Source organism: Hydra vulgaris, chromosome 04 (genome assembly GCF_038396675.1).
Source record: "Hydra vulgaris chromosome 04, alternate assembly HydraT2T_AEP".
Lineage (NCBI taxonomy): Eukaryota > Metazoa > Cnidaria > Hydrozoa > Anthoathecata > Hydridae > Hydra > Hydra vulgaris.
In genome coordinates this window covers 45,497,501-45,513,209 of record NC_088923.1, presented here as the reverse complement: position 1 = coordinate 45,513,209, position 15,709 = coordinate 45,497,501, and the positions used below count along the sequence as shown (strand labels likewise).

The window sequence follows — 15,709 nt, the reverse complement described above, 5'->3', positions numbered from 1 at the left end:
CATATATATATATATATATATATATATATATATATATATATATATATATATATATATATATATATATATATATATATATATAATATTATATATATATATATATAAATATATATATATATAAATATATATTTATATATATATATATATATATATAATATATATATATATAAATATATATATATAAATATATATATATATATATATAAATTTATAATATATATATATATATATATATATATATATATATATATCAATTGCATTTAAAGTTTTGTAAAAGCCTCTTTATAGAAGCCATTTTGTACTCTTTAGCAAATAAATGGCCAGTTGATCTTACTTATCTTGATTCAGCTAAGGCATTTGACATGGCACCTCATAGATGTTTAATTTTAAAATGTGTGGCGTATGGTGTAAGCAGAAAACTTTTAGAGTAGATAAAAGGGTCTATAAGTAACAGACATTAACAAGTCAAACAAGGTGATGTTTTTTCTACATGGAAAAATTTTTCAATTGATGTACTTCAGGGATCTGTGCTTGGACCGTTGTTATTTTTGATATTTACTAATGATCTGCCTGATAGCCTTCAAAATGTAACTATATGCTGATGATACAAATATATAATCAACAGTGGAAAAAAAAAAAAAAGTAAAGACGGTTCAAGCTGACAAGGATAAAGTTGTCATTTAGTCAAAAAAATTGCTATTTTGTTTATTTTGACAAGTGACATTATGGAACAAAAAAAATATCTACCTACTCATTTAATAGATGGCAGAGAAGTTGAAAAAAAAAATTAGTGACAGACTTAAAGGAGTAAAGTTTTCAAATGATCTAAAGTGGAAACAACAGATTATATCTTCTACTTCGAAAGCAAATTCAATTTTAGGATAAATAAAAAAAACTTTGGCACATCAACGTTAATTTAATAAAGTTATATGAAGTATTTTATTGTTTATATTGCTATATTGCTTTATAAGCGAGAGGTTCCAAGTTTGATTCCCACCACGTCCCTGGTAGTAACGTGCTCAACTCATTTCTCCGTGCAGCAGCCTTGTTTGTCAAGGTTCGTGTTTTAGAGTTATAGAGTTGAGAGAGGGTTATAACCACAAGTAGCCTCTTCATCTGTAGTGGCCTTCTTGGTCTTGGGGAGGTAAATTATGAAAAAAAAAAAAAAAATTTGTATGACCCCATATTGAGTTTGCTACCACAGTAAGGTCTTCAATTATTAAAGATCTTAAGACATAATGACATAATACAGGTGTATAAAATGTTTAAATAAATGGATAAAAGTTGAACTTTGTAATTCCACCATTATTTAAATATTTAAAAACACCATAAGTCAAAAGTTTAGATACAACATGGAAATTATTAGCAATGCAATCAGACATAAATTCTAACCAAAAATAATCATAACATTAAATCATTCTTTGCCGAAAAAAGCTGTCAACACGAAATCTTTCAAAATCATATTTTTTACATATTCTTGGTAATAGCAATATTGTAAATAAGAGAAAATGAAAAATTCATGTAATACATGAGGTTACAAAAATCGATTAACAACAAAAAATTATTTGAAAATAATGCAGAAGAAAATGTGCAGAAGATCTTGTACTGTATTTTGAGTTGCTAAGAGTTTTTATATATAATTTGTCAAATTGCGTTGCATTATTTTATTTTTTAAAAAACCTTTACATTAAAGTGATCATTATGAACCAAATACAATATAAAGTAAAATTGTATTACTAAAAAAAAATTGTAAAAGGTATAGGGAAGAGAAAATTTCTCAGAACCAAAATTTTTATCAGCTATTACATGTATCTCATTTAAAATATATTGGTGCTAGTTTTAATTTTTTTGTTGAAAATAAAAACATCAACTTTTTTTTTATTTCTTAGGGACTTTAACGCCCTGCTGGAATAGATATTCTTCAACACATTACCTACAAAAGACAACTACTTCAACATAATTCTAAAAAGTTGGCAATTTTATCATGTCCTCATAACAGGATTCAAGGTTACAAGATATGTGAAGTAGATGATTGTGAATGCATTTTAGGCTTGGTTAAAAGACCATGGGTTAAAGCAGGATTTTAAGTAATGATAAAAATATTATCATAAACATAATGAAGTTGACAAGAAGTATTCAGATTTTAGTAAAAATAAATACAGAGAAACAGCTAGAAACAAGGCTAATCAAAGGGACTTGACCTTATTTAATTTTTGAAAAAGATATTTTGGATTGGTTCTACAGATTTGAAGCCAAATTAGGCAGGATAAAAAGCCCTCACATAAAGATAAGCACAAGGATTTAAATTTTTTGGAAGACTAGGAAGACCCAAAACAATTCACTTTGGGATCAGAAGATATTTAGATACTTAGTAAAAAGCTTTTACTTTTTTTTTTATTAAATTTTACTATTTAACATATATTATTTGTATAATATACATATACACTGTAATAAAACAAATTTTAGGTTTCTAAAGGTATTAGGAAGAGTACAAGACTACAAAACAAACTTTTTAAGATTGATGCTACCTCAGAACTAGACTTTAGTTCCACTAACACTAGTGCTGATTCTAATTCAGAATTTGAACACAAAGTTTGCCATTGTAGAAGAGCAAATGATTGAGCCAACCATATACTAAAGGAATTAATTATCATTCTTCTTCTTCTGATAATAATCTTGTATTTTATCTCAGAAGTTAGGCTTTAGAGACTTTTGCAAACTCTTTAACAGCATTGTTAACAAAGGTAGATCTAACATTCCATCTCTCATTTATGGGACTGATCTTATTATCTCTCCCTAGAATAAGGTAAAACTATTTGCAAAGAACTTTTCTTCAAATTCGACTCTTGAATCTTATGGTCATACTATTCCTTCTATTCCAATTGAACAGGTTAACCCATTGTTAGACAATCACATTCAAATCACTCTAGCTTCTGTTGCTAAAGTCATATCTCAATTAAACTCTTCTACTATTCCTGTCATAGTCTTACAAAACTGTTCTCTGGAACTCTCTTCAATTCTCTCTAAACTATTTAATAAGTGCTTGACTAAGTCTTGCTTTCCTGAATGCTGGAAATTGGCAATTGTTGTTCCATTTTTCAAAAACTCTGATGAACATTCTGACCCCTCCAATTATCGCCTGATCAGTCTTCTTTCTGTTATTAGCAAGGTTTTTAAGTCTATAATCAACAAATTTCTCACATCCCATCTTGAGTCAAATAATTTACTGTCAGATAATCAATATGGTTTTCGATCCTCTCGCTCTATGGCTGATTTGCTAACTGCAGTGGCTAAAAGATTTTATTGTACATTAAATAAAGACGGAGAGGCTAGGGTTATTGCTCTTGACATATCTAAGGCTTTCAACAAAGTTTGGCATGCTGGTCTACTCCATAAGCTTGTTTTGTATGGTGTATCTAAGAAAGTTTTTGAGATTATCAAACCGTTTCATTCTAACCGCTCTATTAAAGTCATCCTTGAAAGCCAACACTCCTCTTTATTTCCAGTAACTTCTGGGGTAACTTAAGGTTCTATCCTTGGTCCTGTTTTGTTTCTCATATGTATTAATGATCTTCCCTGCAACCTCACATCTAAAGTAGTTCTTTTTGCTGATGACTCAATTTTATACTTCTGTCTCAAAAAAAGTCTTCTCATTTCAATTGCTGAAAAGAGGCAGTCGATCTTGAATCTGATCTCACTTCTTTAACAGATTGGGGCTCAAGGTGGCTTGTAAATTTCAAATCCAACAAAACTCAATTATTTACTGCAAACAACATTCGCAGTACTATCGACATTCTTATATTAATGAATGGCAAACTTCTCATTGTGTCCTCTTTTTTACATCTTCTTGGATTAGCGTTTACGACTGACCTCAATCTTATGAAAACCATATATACAACTGATAGCTAAATTAGCAACTGCTAAGGTTGCTTCTCTTTATAGTGCTTGCCATTTTCTCACTCCTGATTCCCCATTCATTTCCTATACAAATCTCTTATTTGTCCCTGTATGAAATTCCATTGTCATATTTGGGCTGGATCTTCTAATGATGCTCTTTTTATTCTAGACAAGGTCCAAAAACAGTAAACGTAGTTGGACCCGCTCTATCAGCTAAGCTTAAGCCTCTTTCCCATCATCGTAAAACTGCATCTCTTTCTCTTTTCTACAAATACTATCATGGTCACTGCTCAAAGAAGCTATCATCTTTAGTTCCATTAATTCAAACTCTTTCTTGCTTGACTCTTCATTCAGCAAAGTCTCATTCTTTTAGTGTATCTAAAAACTTTTATAAGTCGAATTTTTTTCCTTGTACTTCAACCCTTTTGAACTCTCTCACATCTTCATGTTTTCCTGACTCAAACAATCTTCAACTTTTTAAGTCAACTGTCAAACGTTTCCTTGCTCTATAACTTGCTCTATAATTTTTTTTTCCTTCTAGTAACTCCTAATTTAATATTGGTTGCTTGCAGCCTTGGGAGTGAATCAGAATAAAAAAAAGAAACAATTCAACAACAAAAATGATGTCTACTTTGCTTGTTGTAGCTATTAAACAAAAGAGATAAAGTCTGATTTGTGATCTGATTAAGCTTTACACCCTTTGTTTTGTTTTGTATCATACCATAAATACATCAGAAAAACAATCATCAGCAATGGTTTTCAGATATTTATTCAAGCATCTTAAAGTTTTCTGATGACCAAATTTGTTAAACTATTTTAATAGAGTTGAAAAATTTATTAAAAAATATTAGATCACTTTTTATTGAAATGATTTATTATTTAATCAACTTATTTTGTGTCGCGTTTTGTCTTAAAAACTTAAAAACTTCTTTTATATATATATATATATATATATATATGAAGACCACACGGGAAAAAACGGCAGAGTCACATTTAAAAAGTTTTGAGAAAGTATATATTATTCATTTATAAAGGTTTTCAATTAGAAAAAATAAATAAGTTGTAAATTAGAAAAAATTATTTCTTGATTAATTTATCTGAAGATTACATTTTTAATAAAATATTTGTAACTTTTATTAAAAAATTTTTTTTCCTAACTTTATACAAAAACTTTTATAAATGATTCATAAATACTTTCTCAAAACTTTTTAAATGTGACTATGCCGTTTTTTCCCGTGTGGTCTTCATATATATATATATATATATATATTATATATATATATATATATATATATATATATATATATATATATATATATATATATATATATATATATATATATATATATATATATATTTTAGAATAGTATTATTAATTACGTTTATAATTATGTTAAAATGTTTATTATACAAATATTATATATATACTATTTATTTAATAAACATTTTAACATAATTATAAACCTAATTAATAATACTATTCTAAAATATATAATTAATATTTAGAGAAAAAAACTCATATACATTACTAGTTACAATATCAAGAGTGCCAACTTACCGAGACTTTTTCTCACAGAACCAATATCTTTTAAAATATTATAGTTGTTAATAATTGCAGTTCCAGAAGTCGGAGGTATCAAACCTGTTAGCATGGATATTGTAGTTGTTTTGCCAGCACCATTATGTCCAAGAAAAGCTGTGATCTCACCATCATAAAGATTCAACGATAAATCATCAACAGCTACTTTTGTACCTATGAAAAATGATTATAATCATAACAAAAAGTAAAAAACAAATACAAAAAATACAAAAAATATTATAATGCTATGAAATACCATAACGGTAATTCTATTGAATCCTCCATCATAAGTGTTTCAAAGAATAAGTTGAGACTGTTATAAGAAGTTTGAGACCTGCTAAATTGAGCTTCAAAAATCGTCTATAAACTCATATAAAATCTTTCTTGGTTTCAGATCATTTTCATCTATAAATTTAATCTACCTGAAGATTAACTCTTTAAGTAAGCATCACCACTATTTTCCACATCAAACAAATTTTGGTATTTAGCAACAACAACAAAAAAAAGACATAATAGAAAAAGATAAATGTTTCTAAGAAAATAAGAGCATTTTGAATAAATCCTTCCCAAGACAGAAAATTAACTTTAATACAACAAACAATTTAATAAACTTTTTAACCCACACTACTGAAGAAGTCATATAAACATTTAACTTTTCATTTCTTGCCTTGAATGTATCATACTTTTCAATTTATCTTTTGCAATACTCTATACATGATCTTAAAAGTAATTTAAGACAATAAAATAAATGCAGCAAAAATTGAAAATTTGCAAAAAAACCTATACATTAAGCAACTGTCTAAACACACTATTTTTTTCTAAACACATTGGCTCACTTTGAGATTAATGTGACCTATAAATATATACATGAATCCAAATAAATTAGACAATTTGGAGTTAAAATCATTTTGGGAAATTACTTTGAAGTTTTCATATATTTGTGCTTTTTCTCAAATATTAGGAAGAGTTGAGTATTTTTTAAAATACCTAGTTATGAAGTAATTTTCAAGTTTCTATGTCAAATGTTCACGGAAATCTTTTTAAAATTGGCTGTGTTTAAAAATAGTTGAGGCCAGGGTTGTAAAAAAAGGGTGTATGACACACCCCTTTTCCCCTTAACAATAAATTTCATTAGAACCAGTCAGCAAAACGTACCTTAGTTTGCAAATGTGAGAGAGCGATAATTTTTTTTAAATTGGTAAAAAAAATAAACACACACATTTAACAACTGTTCTTGCTGGCTCAAGTTAGGGTGTTTTGGTATACACAGGTACAGTTATATTAAACACAGCAACTTTAACGATTTTTGTTTAAAAACTTATTTTTCTTTTAAATGAAGTTTTTATTATTAAAAATATATAACATTCCTATAATCTTTTTATAGTCTTCCCAATGAAACTAACACCAAGCTGAATGCCCTTAATACAGTTATTGAAGTTTTTCCTTACCTTTTATAGTCTTTTTCAGCTGTCAAAGTCCTAAAAAAATAGTTTGTGATTTCAATATTTGTAACATACAAGTTTGTAATATTAGTCTGAAGAATGTATACAATATATAACTTTTTTGCATTTCTCTTATTTTTGGTTCTGTTATAGTTTTTAGCCAAAAAAAAGTCTTTTCACCTGTTCATAAAAATATTAAGAAGCATCAGTTATGAGTTTTACAGCTCTTTTTACCAATTGGAAATTGTTTGGCAGATCAGTAAGAGAGAATTTACTTCCAGTTTGAATAGCTTCTAGTAACACATTTGAAGAAACAAAAACTCAAAGGCTCAACCATTATTGAAGAAAGTTCAATTAAGTCGGTTCATACATCAGCTTTGAAAAGCAAGGGCTTAACTGCATTAGTTTTGATTTTAAGCTTGAAATTTGAATCAATTTTTCTAGATACTTTGGATTTGTATACAAGATTTGATTAAGAGCACAATCAATTACAACTTTATCATCTAGTAGCACAGCATAAAGAAAGTTTTCTTCACAGCATCAGTAAAAGTTACCCTGAAGATTTCTCAATACATTTTTTTAAACTCTGTTATCCAGTTTGTTGTTAAACCGTATTATTTTATAAAGAAACCTTTTTTGAAAAATACTTGTTAGGTTCATTGTTTTTTCCATTTATTTCAGATATAACATGGAGAACTGGTAGCTCAGACTGGTGAAGCAAACAACCTATCCAAATTTTACAAACAAACCATCATCCACACCAGCACCAGAACATGTATTGCCTGTAACTATTGCTTATATAACGCTTGTAGAACAACCGCTGAAAAGAACATGCTATGACCACAAAAAGGATTATTTTCACAAGTAAAAGCGAGATGATGTTTTGGTGGTTTGACAGAAGGCAGGTTTGACACAGTTTGACACCCCATTACTCTTGTACTTCATTGCCTTGTATTTTCGAAAATTCATTGATTCATTTCATAAACTAATGAATTTTCATCTTTTTTTCCATCTGCACCAATTACTTTTGATTGGTGTAGATGGAAAAAAATTGGCGTAAACTTCTTGACAGTTCATAGTACCAATTAAATTAGCCACTCTTGTTTTTCACAAATTACCCTATATTCAGTTATTACACAATCAACTTTTCTTTTTTTTTTAATTTCAATTCACCTCCCCAAAGCCATGAAGGCCACTACATAGTTGTGGTTACAACCCTCTCTCAACTTTATAACTCCAAAATACGAACCTTGTCAAACAAGGCCGCTGTGTAGAGGAACAAGTTGAGCATGGTACTACGAGGGATGCAGTGGGGATTGAACTTGGAACTTCTCCCTTATGAGAGGAGTGCTCTACCACTACCTTACTACCGCATTAATTAATGCAGTTGTAGTAGCATCACTAATTTCATATCATATTGCAGCCTTAACTATATTAGTTAAGTCAAGTTGTATTTTTTATTAACTATTTGCTCAAACTACTCACTTTCAGCTGTATCTAAAGTTAAAGATTCAACACCAAAAATTTCATCTGAACAAACTTCTGATGTTGTTTGAAGATTTCTTTGTTTAATTTGCTTTACAGTAGCCTCTTTTTTCTCTCTAATAAACAATTTTACAACCATTGTTACCACTGCATGGTCCACACTACCTAAATTCCAACTTCTTTTTGGTCCTACCTTAGATTGTTTGTCATTTAAATATTCTCTTACCATAACAGGGACTTAAAACAAGTAAGGTATTATAAAATTGAAAGGTTTTTGAATCTTTAATTAACAAACACTTAATTTCTCATCTTGAATCTAATAACTTACTTTCTGATCATCAATATGGATTTCAATCTTCTTGTTCTATAGCTGATTTGCTAATAGTAATAACCAATAGGTTTTATTGTGCATTAGATAGAGGTGGAGAGGTTAAGGCTATTGCTCTTGACATTTCTAAAGCTTTTAAAAAAGTTTGGCATGCTGGTCTTCTCCAGCTTTCTTCTTATGGTGTATCTGGCAACATCTTTAAGATTATTGAGTCCTTTCATTCCAATCGTAGTATAAAAGTTATCCTTGATGGACAGCACTCTTCTTCATATCCTGTAGCTTCAGGGGTTCCTCAAGGTTGAACCCTTGGCCCTATACTCTTTTAACTTACATTAACAATCTTCCAGATATTCTCACATCTAAGGTGGCATTGTTTGTTGATGATACTACCATTTATTCTTTTTGTGATAAGAAACCAACACTCTCTGATTGCTTGGAGGGGGCATTTGAGCTTGAAAAGGATCTCACTTCTGCTAAAGCATGGGGCTCACAGTGAACTTTAATTCAGATAAAACTCAATTTTTTTCAGCCAATTGTTATTGCAATAATTTAGATCTCCCTATATTTTTGAACTGTAATGCACTCAACAAGTCATCTACCCTTCATCTTCTAGGATTAACTCTTACTTCCGATCTTTCTTGAAAACGGTATATCCAATCCATTGCAAAATTAGCATCTGCTAAGGTTGCATCTTTTTATCATGCTCGACACTTTTTTACTCCGGATTCTATTCTTTATCTCTACTTCTCAAATCCATTCTTGTATGAAATACTTTTGCCATATCTGAAGCGGATCTTCTAATGATGCCCTTTCACTTCTAGACAAGGTACAAAAACGCATTGTAAACATAGTTGGACCTGCTTATACAGCCAACCTCTAACCATTATCACATCTTTCGTAATGTTGCTTCTCTTTCTCTTTTCTACAAATACTATAATGGGCACTGCTCTAAAGAGCTAGCATCTCTTGTGCCATCTACTAAAATTCTTTCTTGTGTAACTAGTCATTCAATTAAGTCTCATCCTTTTCTATGACTGTTCCTAAATGCTCCAAAAACTCTTATTTGTCTAGTTTTTTTCCTTGAACATCAGTTCTTAAGAATTCGGTTCCTTCATCTTGCTTTCCTGATTCATATAATTTGCAATCTTTTAAGCTGTCTGTGGCTCTACAAACTTCATCTTTTCTCTTCCAGTAACTTCCAACTCTTATAGTGGTTGCTTGCAGCCTTGTTGGAAGCAAAGATGTAAAACAAAAAACAAAAAAGAAAAAAAAAAAGTGTTTTAATTTCAAGTAACAAGTCAATAAAATATAAAGTCTTAGTCAAATGATAAGAAATAAGCAATTGATGCACTTTTCTTTTACTTAATCATTTTTGTGAAGTGTATTTGTAAATGCATAATAATACTGGTAAAAAAAAATTGTTTGTATTACTTTTTTTACTTTTCTCACAGAGACAAACTATGTTTCATTGTGCACTTACTTTTCTCACAGAGACAAACTATGTTTCATTGTGCACTTACTTTTCTCACAGAGACAAACTATGTTTCATTGTGCACTTACTTTTCTCACAGAGACAAACTATGTTTCATTGTGCACTTACTTTTCTTACAGAGACAAACTATGTTTCATTGTGCACTTACTTTTCTCACAGAGACAAACTATGTTTCATTGTGCACTTACTTTTCTCACAGAGACAAACTATGTTTCATTGTGCACTTACTTTTCTCACAGAGACAAACTATGTTTCATTGTGCACTTACTTTTCTAGACATTTAAAATTCTTATCACTTAACATTTAAAAAAATTGTTTTAAAATTATTGTATATTTTATTTTATATACCTTTACAAACATTAATAATTGGAATATCACGCTGACAAGCAGGCATATGAAACAACCTTTCCAATTTCTTTTCTAACCAACTTATACCAGGTATATGGACACTGCTAAAAATTTTCTGGAAATTTTTTCTAATGGGTTATCTTATCAAAAGTTAAAAAAACTGACTTTTTTCATTTTTAAGTCAAAAGTTAATTTTCTGCAAGTAAAATAAATCTTTCTCAAACTTGTAACTATATTGAATGAGCTGTTTATAAGTTAGCGAATCGCTCTCATGTAAATTATAGGGTTTTCAACTAAATCTTTTCTTCTAAATATTCTTTCTACTAAAGCCTTTTTAGGTCTTCTAAGCTTTTTTGAGCTCATGTTGATATCACAATATCTATTATTTAATTAAAAAAAAAAAGTGAGAACCTTTCAATTAGTTTATCAAAGTAAAAAATATATTTTAGAAATTTAAATATATTATAAATAAATAACAATAAAAGCATGATACAACTATTAATGTTATTTAATACATAACAGCTGCACGATAGTTAAAAAAACATAGCAAATGCATAACATGCAATACATAATAAGCAAAAGAAATTTTTTTAAGTATTAACATATTATGTATCCACTTTATAGCAATTAGTTTACATGTTAGTTTGATAAATTTTTTTATCAACCATAAAATGCTGTTGTTTATTGTAAATTTTTCAATATCATAACTTTTAAATAATCTAAAAGTGTTTTATTTCCGGACCTTAAGTAACTCCACTGTGAAAGTTGCAAGTTTTTCTTTTGTATTTCCCAAAAAGTTTGAAGATTTAAAAAAATTTTTTTTTTGCGGCAATTAATATATAAAGAATACATAAACTGCACACTGAGCCAAGTGATATTCCATACATGACAGTGGCTCACTATACATGTAATACTTGTCATGACTATTAACCTACAACAGCTTTGTTCCAAGAACAGCTTGAAAGATCAAAAATGATTAGAACTCAGTAATCTTAAAGATGTAATAATAATAAAGAACTAAATACACTCTATGAAGAGAGTTTTTTTTGTTTATTTATTGTGTAGATATTTATTGTGTAAATATCTGGTCTCTCTAATATGGAATGTTTTTAAAGTTGAAATACTAAATATGAAAATGAAATATTATGAAATGTTTTAAAAATAATATATTATTAAATATGAAAACAAAATGTTATAGAATGTTTTTAAAAAAGAAATATTATGAAATGTTTTTAAAGTTGAAATATTAAATATGAAAATGAAATATTATGAAATGTTTTATAAATAATATATTATTAAATACGAAAACAAAATGTTATAGAATGTTTTTAAAAATGAAATAATATGAATTCTAAATTATGGAATTCATATTAAGGAGTGCGAGAGCTAATAAAATTTTTTTAATCTTAGCCATCTTCAAGTTTCACTAAAAGCGATCATATATATATATATATATATATATATATATATATATATATATATATATATATATATATATATATATATATATATATTATATATATATATATATATATATATTTATATATATATATATATATATATATATATATATATTTATATATATTTATATATATATATATATATATATATATATATATATATATATATATATATATATATATATATATATATATGATGGCATCGAAACTACCATCATCATGTCCTAATAACTGTCTTCAGAAAGTATCCTGCCTTTATAATCCTACATCATTATAAAAATTATCTTAGCCCTGTCATTAACAAATGCTAATTGATTTATAAGTTTGCTAAAATTTGTCAATAAATATGATTTTCATGATAATGTTCATAACTAAACTTCAGCATTTTGTCCCAACTTTTTTTTTTTTATCTAAGAACATCATTTAGAGCTTGCTGTGCCAGAACCTTATGCTTATTTAAAATAAGATTGAATGTATTGATTATATCCAACATCTGGCTATGAAAATCTTAAATAAGTTTAATAATTATGAAAAAAGTAATAAAAAAATAACTATAAACTAGTTATCAGTGCTGAATCTCATCGAAACGACAGTAATTATAAATGGGACTCAGAGGAAATGTTTATTACTAAACCACTACAAAAATTAGATTTCCACATTAACATTAATATTTTTTATTTATTCTTAGGCTTTACATAGTTGCATGCATACATTTTAACTGTTTTTTAAAAATTTTATTTTGTAAGTACATTAATCTTTTATTAATCTTTATTTTTGTTTTGACAACAATCAAGAAATGTTTAGCTCAATAATTAATTTTCCTCTATTCTAATGTATTTCATTTTACTCTTAGGCGTTTACTGCTCATGTGTGACAATTCAATTAATATTCCAAAGTTCATATATGGCCATTCAATTTATATGCCAAATCTTTTAAAATATCATACTAAATAGTTTAATAGTTATGAAAATAGTTATGAGGAAAGAATACAAAATTTTATATAAAAAAATTTTATAATTTTTTTAATATAACTACTTTTATAAATAGAAGAGTATGTTTAGACTGCATAAACAGGACAAACTTAAAAATATTTAATTATACAAAATGACATTGAGAAATTGTCAAAAACTGTGCTATATAACAATTTTTTTCAACAGAGTTACCAATTCAATGTGTTTTTAAAAAAAGTATAAGCAGTTTCAAGAACATCTTCAATGAAATGAACAAAAAACTACCAATCAACAATAGCCAATATTATAGTTCAATCTGTAGAACTTGTATTCATGTTCTGCTTTGGGAGGTTTTTCTCCTTGCAATAATAACAACAACAATAAATTAAACAATTTTTTGTAACATTTATGAATGCAATAAAAAATGTTTTAAAAAAATAACCATTCTCTGTCTTGAACACTTTGCTTAGATTTCGTATTGATATTCCAGGGTTCAATCCTTCTGGATACCTTTCAATAAACTCATTACTATGTTTTATTGGATTGAAATCTAGTAGCTATAAATAAAAAATAAATAGAAGTTTATAGTTTTTAAAATTTAACTTATTATATATAATACAGTTAATTCCTGATAGGTTGAACCTCCAAAGGACCATAGAAAATTGTTTGACTTATTAATGTTTGATTGAAGTATAAACATTACATATACACCATTGTTTTAATAAAATGTTTCAGTAAAAGAAGTTACACATTGTATTAACACTGTACACTTTAAAGAAAACATTTTCAAAAATTTAGTAACATAATGACTTTTTATTTGATAAGATGATTGCATCTAAAAGCAGCCACCTTATATTGAGAAATTTATTAAAACTATAAAATAATTGTTTTATTATGATTTATTTTTGTAATGTTTTATTCAAGCATTATTTTACATCTCATAATGATCTACTCTAAAATTAAGAAAATATCAGACTACTGTTAATTATGTTTTATATGGAATGAATGATAAGAAAAAACTTAATCAAGTTATTTTTGACTTTAATTTTCCATAAAAAAAAGTTCAGGTTAACAAAAAAACTTGCTGAAAAGGGAAGAAAAAATGGTTTGACAACACAGTTAAAGTTATCCAAGGTTTGACTTGGATAACTTTAACTTTGTTAAAAGCCTAAGAACTATATATATATGACTTAGCCTAAGAAATGTATATATGTATATATATATATATATATATATATATATATATATATATATATATATATATATATATATATATATATATATATATATACATATATACATATATATAAAATTAGATATATATATATATATATATATATATATATATATATATATACATATATATATATATATATATATATATATACATGTATATATATATATAAATATATATATATATATAGAATTAAAAATATATATATATATATAATATATATATATATATATATATATATATATATATATAGATATATATATATATATATAGATATAGATATATAGATATATATATATAAAATTTAGTAGATGGCACAAGAGGCACTAGTTCTTTAGAGCAGTGCCCATTATAGTATTTGTAAAAGAGAAAGAGAAGCAACATTATGACGATGCTTCTCTTTCTCTTTGATAAAGAGATGCAACCTTAGCAGATGATAATTTTGCAATGGATTTGATTTACGTTTCCAAGAAAGATAGGAAGTAAGAGTTAATCCTAGAAGATGAAGGGTAGATGACTCGTCAAGTGCATTAGAAATATGCCCCTATATTATAGGGGCATATTTCTATAACGCTTTTTAATGCAATATCATTTAATTTAGATAATTTGACAACTTTTTATTTAAGTTTTATTTAAGTGTATAGTTAAATACAAAATATACATTGTGTGTGTTTAGTAAGTGACCAGGGCCAGGGCCAGGGCTAGTTTTGGTAATACATAGCTGTGACCGGGCCGGGTTTATGATCAGGGCTGCAATAATATTGATAGATCCTATAAAAATGTTATTTTTAATTAAAATTTATGACATGAATTTTATTTAAAAACCATATTTTATAGGATTTATCAAGTTTAATGCAGCCCCGGCTGGGTTTGTGACCGGGGCTGCATTAATATTGATAGATCCTATAAAAGTATTGTTTTTAACTCATGTCATAAATTTTAATTAAAAATAACATTTTTATAGGGTATATCAATATATTGATAGACCCTATATATACTATCTTATCATAGTATTAGTTCTTCATGACTAAACATTATAAATACAAAAAGAACATAAAGCTTGTAAAATAACTAATTTGATTCTTTTAAAAATAATGATTTTTAATAGAATCAATGGATTTTTTTAAATGGAAACTCAAAAGCAACTAACACTCAAATTATATGCTAATATTAATATTAATAACTTAAATAATTTTAATGTTTAATAATAACTTTCGCGCGCATTATGTTTATAAATTTTTATATTATAATATATTATATAATATTAAATTTTCATTTAATTAAAAAAAGAAGTTTGATGACATTAAAGTAACTGAATTTTTTTTTTAATTATCAAAACAATTATTATAAAATATTAAAAAACTTTATACTGAGTACATAATATTAAAAAAAATCCATCTATGAATTGCTACTATAACAATTACTTATGTTACATTGCAATTAGATTGCTTTACATAAAATGAAGCTTTCACTAAAAATGTATTTTCAAATTAC

At 26.9% G+C, this 15,709-nt stretch overlaps 1 protein-coding gene across 2 annotated transcripts in view; it reads right to left on the bottom strand.

Annotated features, from left to right (window-relative positions):
- The window catches only part of LOC100205961 (phospholipid-transporting ATPase ABCA3), a 103,598-nt gene that overhangs the window by 62,479 nt on the left and 25,410 nt on the right, over positions 1-15,709 (bottom strand). For both annotated transcript variants that reach the window (XM_065796438.1, XM_065796439.1), the window contains 2 exons: positions 13,424-13,538; positions 5,456-5,650 (listed from right to left, as the gene is read on the bottom strand). In XM_065796438.1, coding sequence (XP_065652510.1) covers positions 5,456-5,650; positions 13,424-13,538 — 310 coding nt within the window. The remainder of the gene's footprint in view (positions 1-5,455; positions 5,651-13,423; positions 13,539-15,709) is intronic.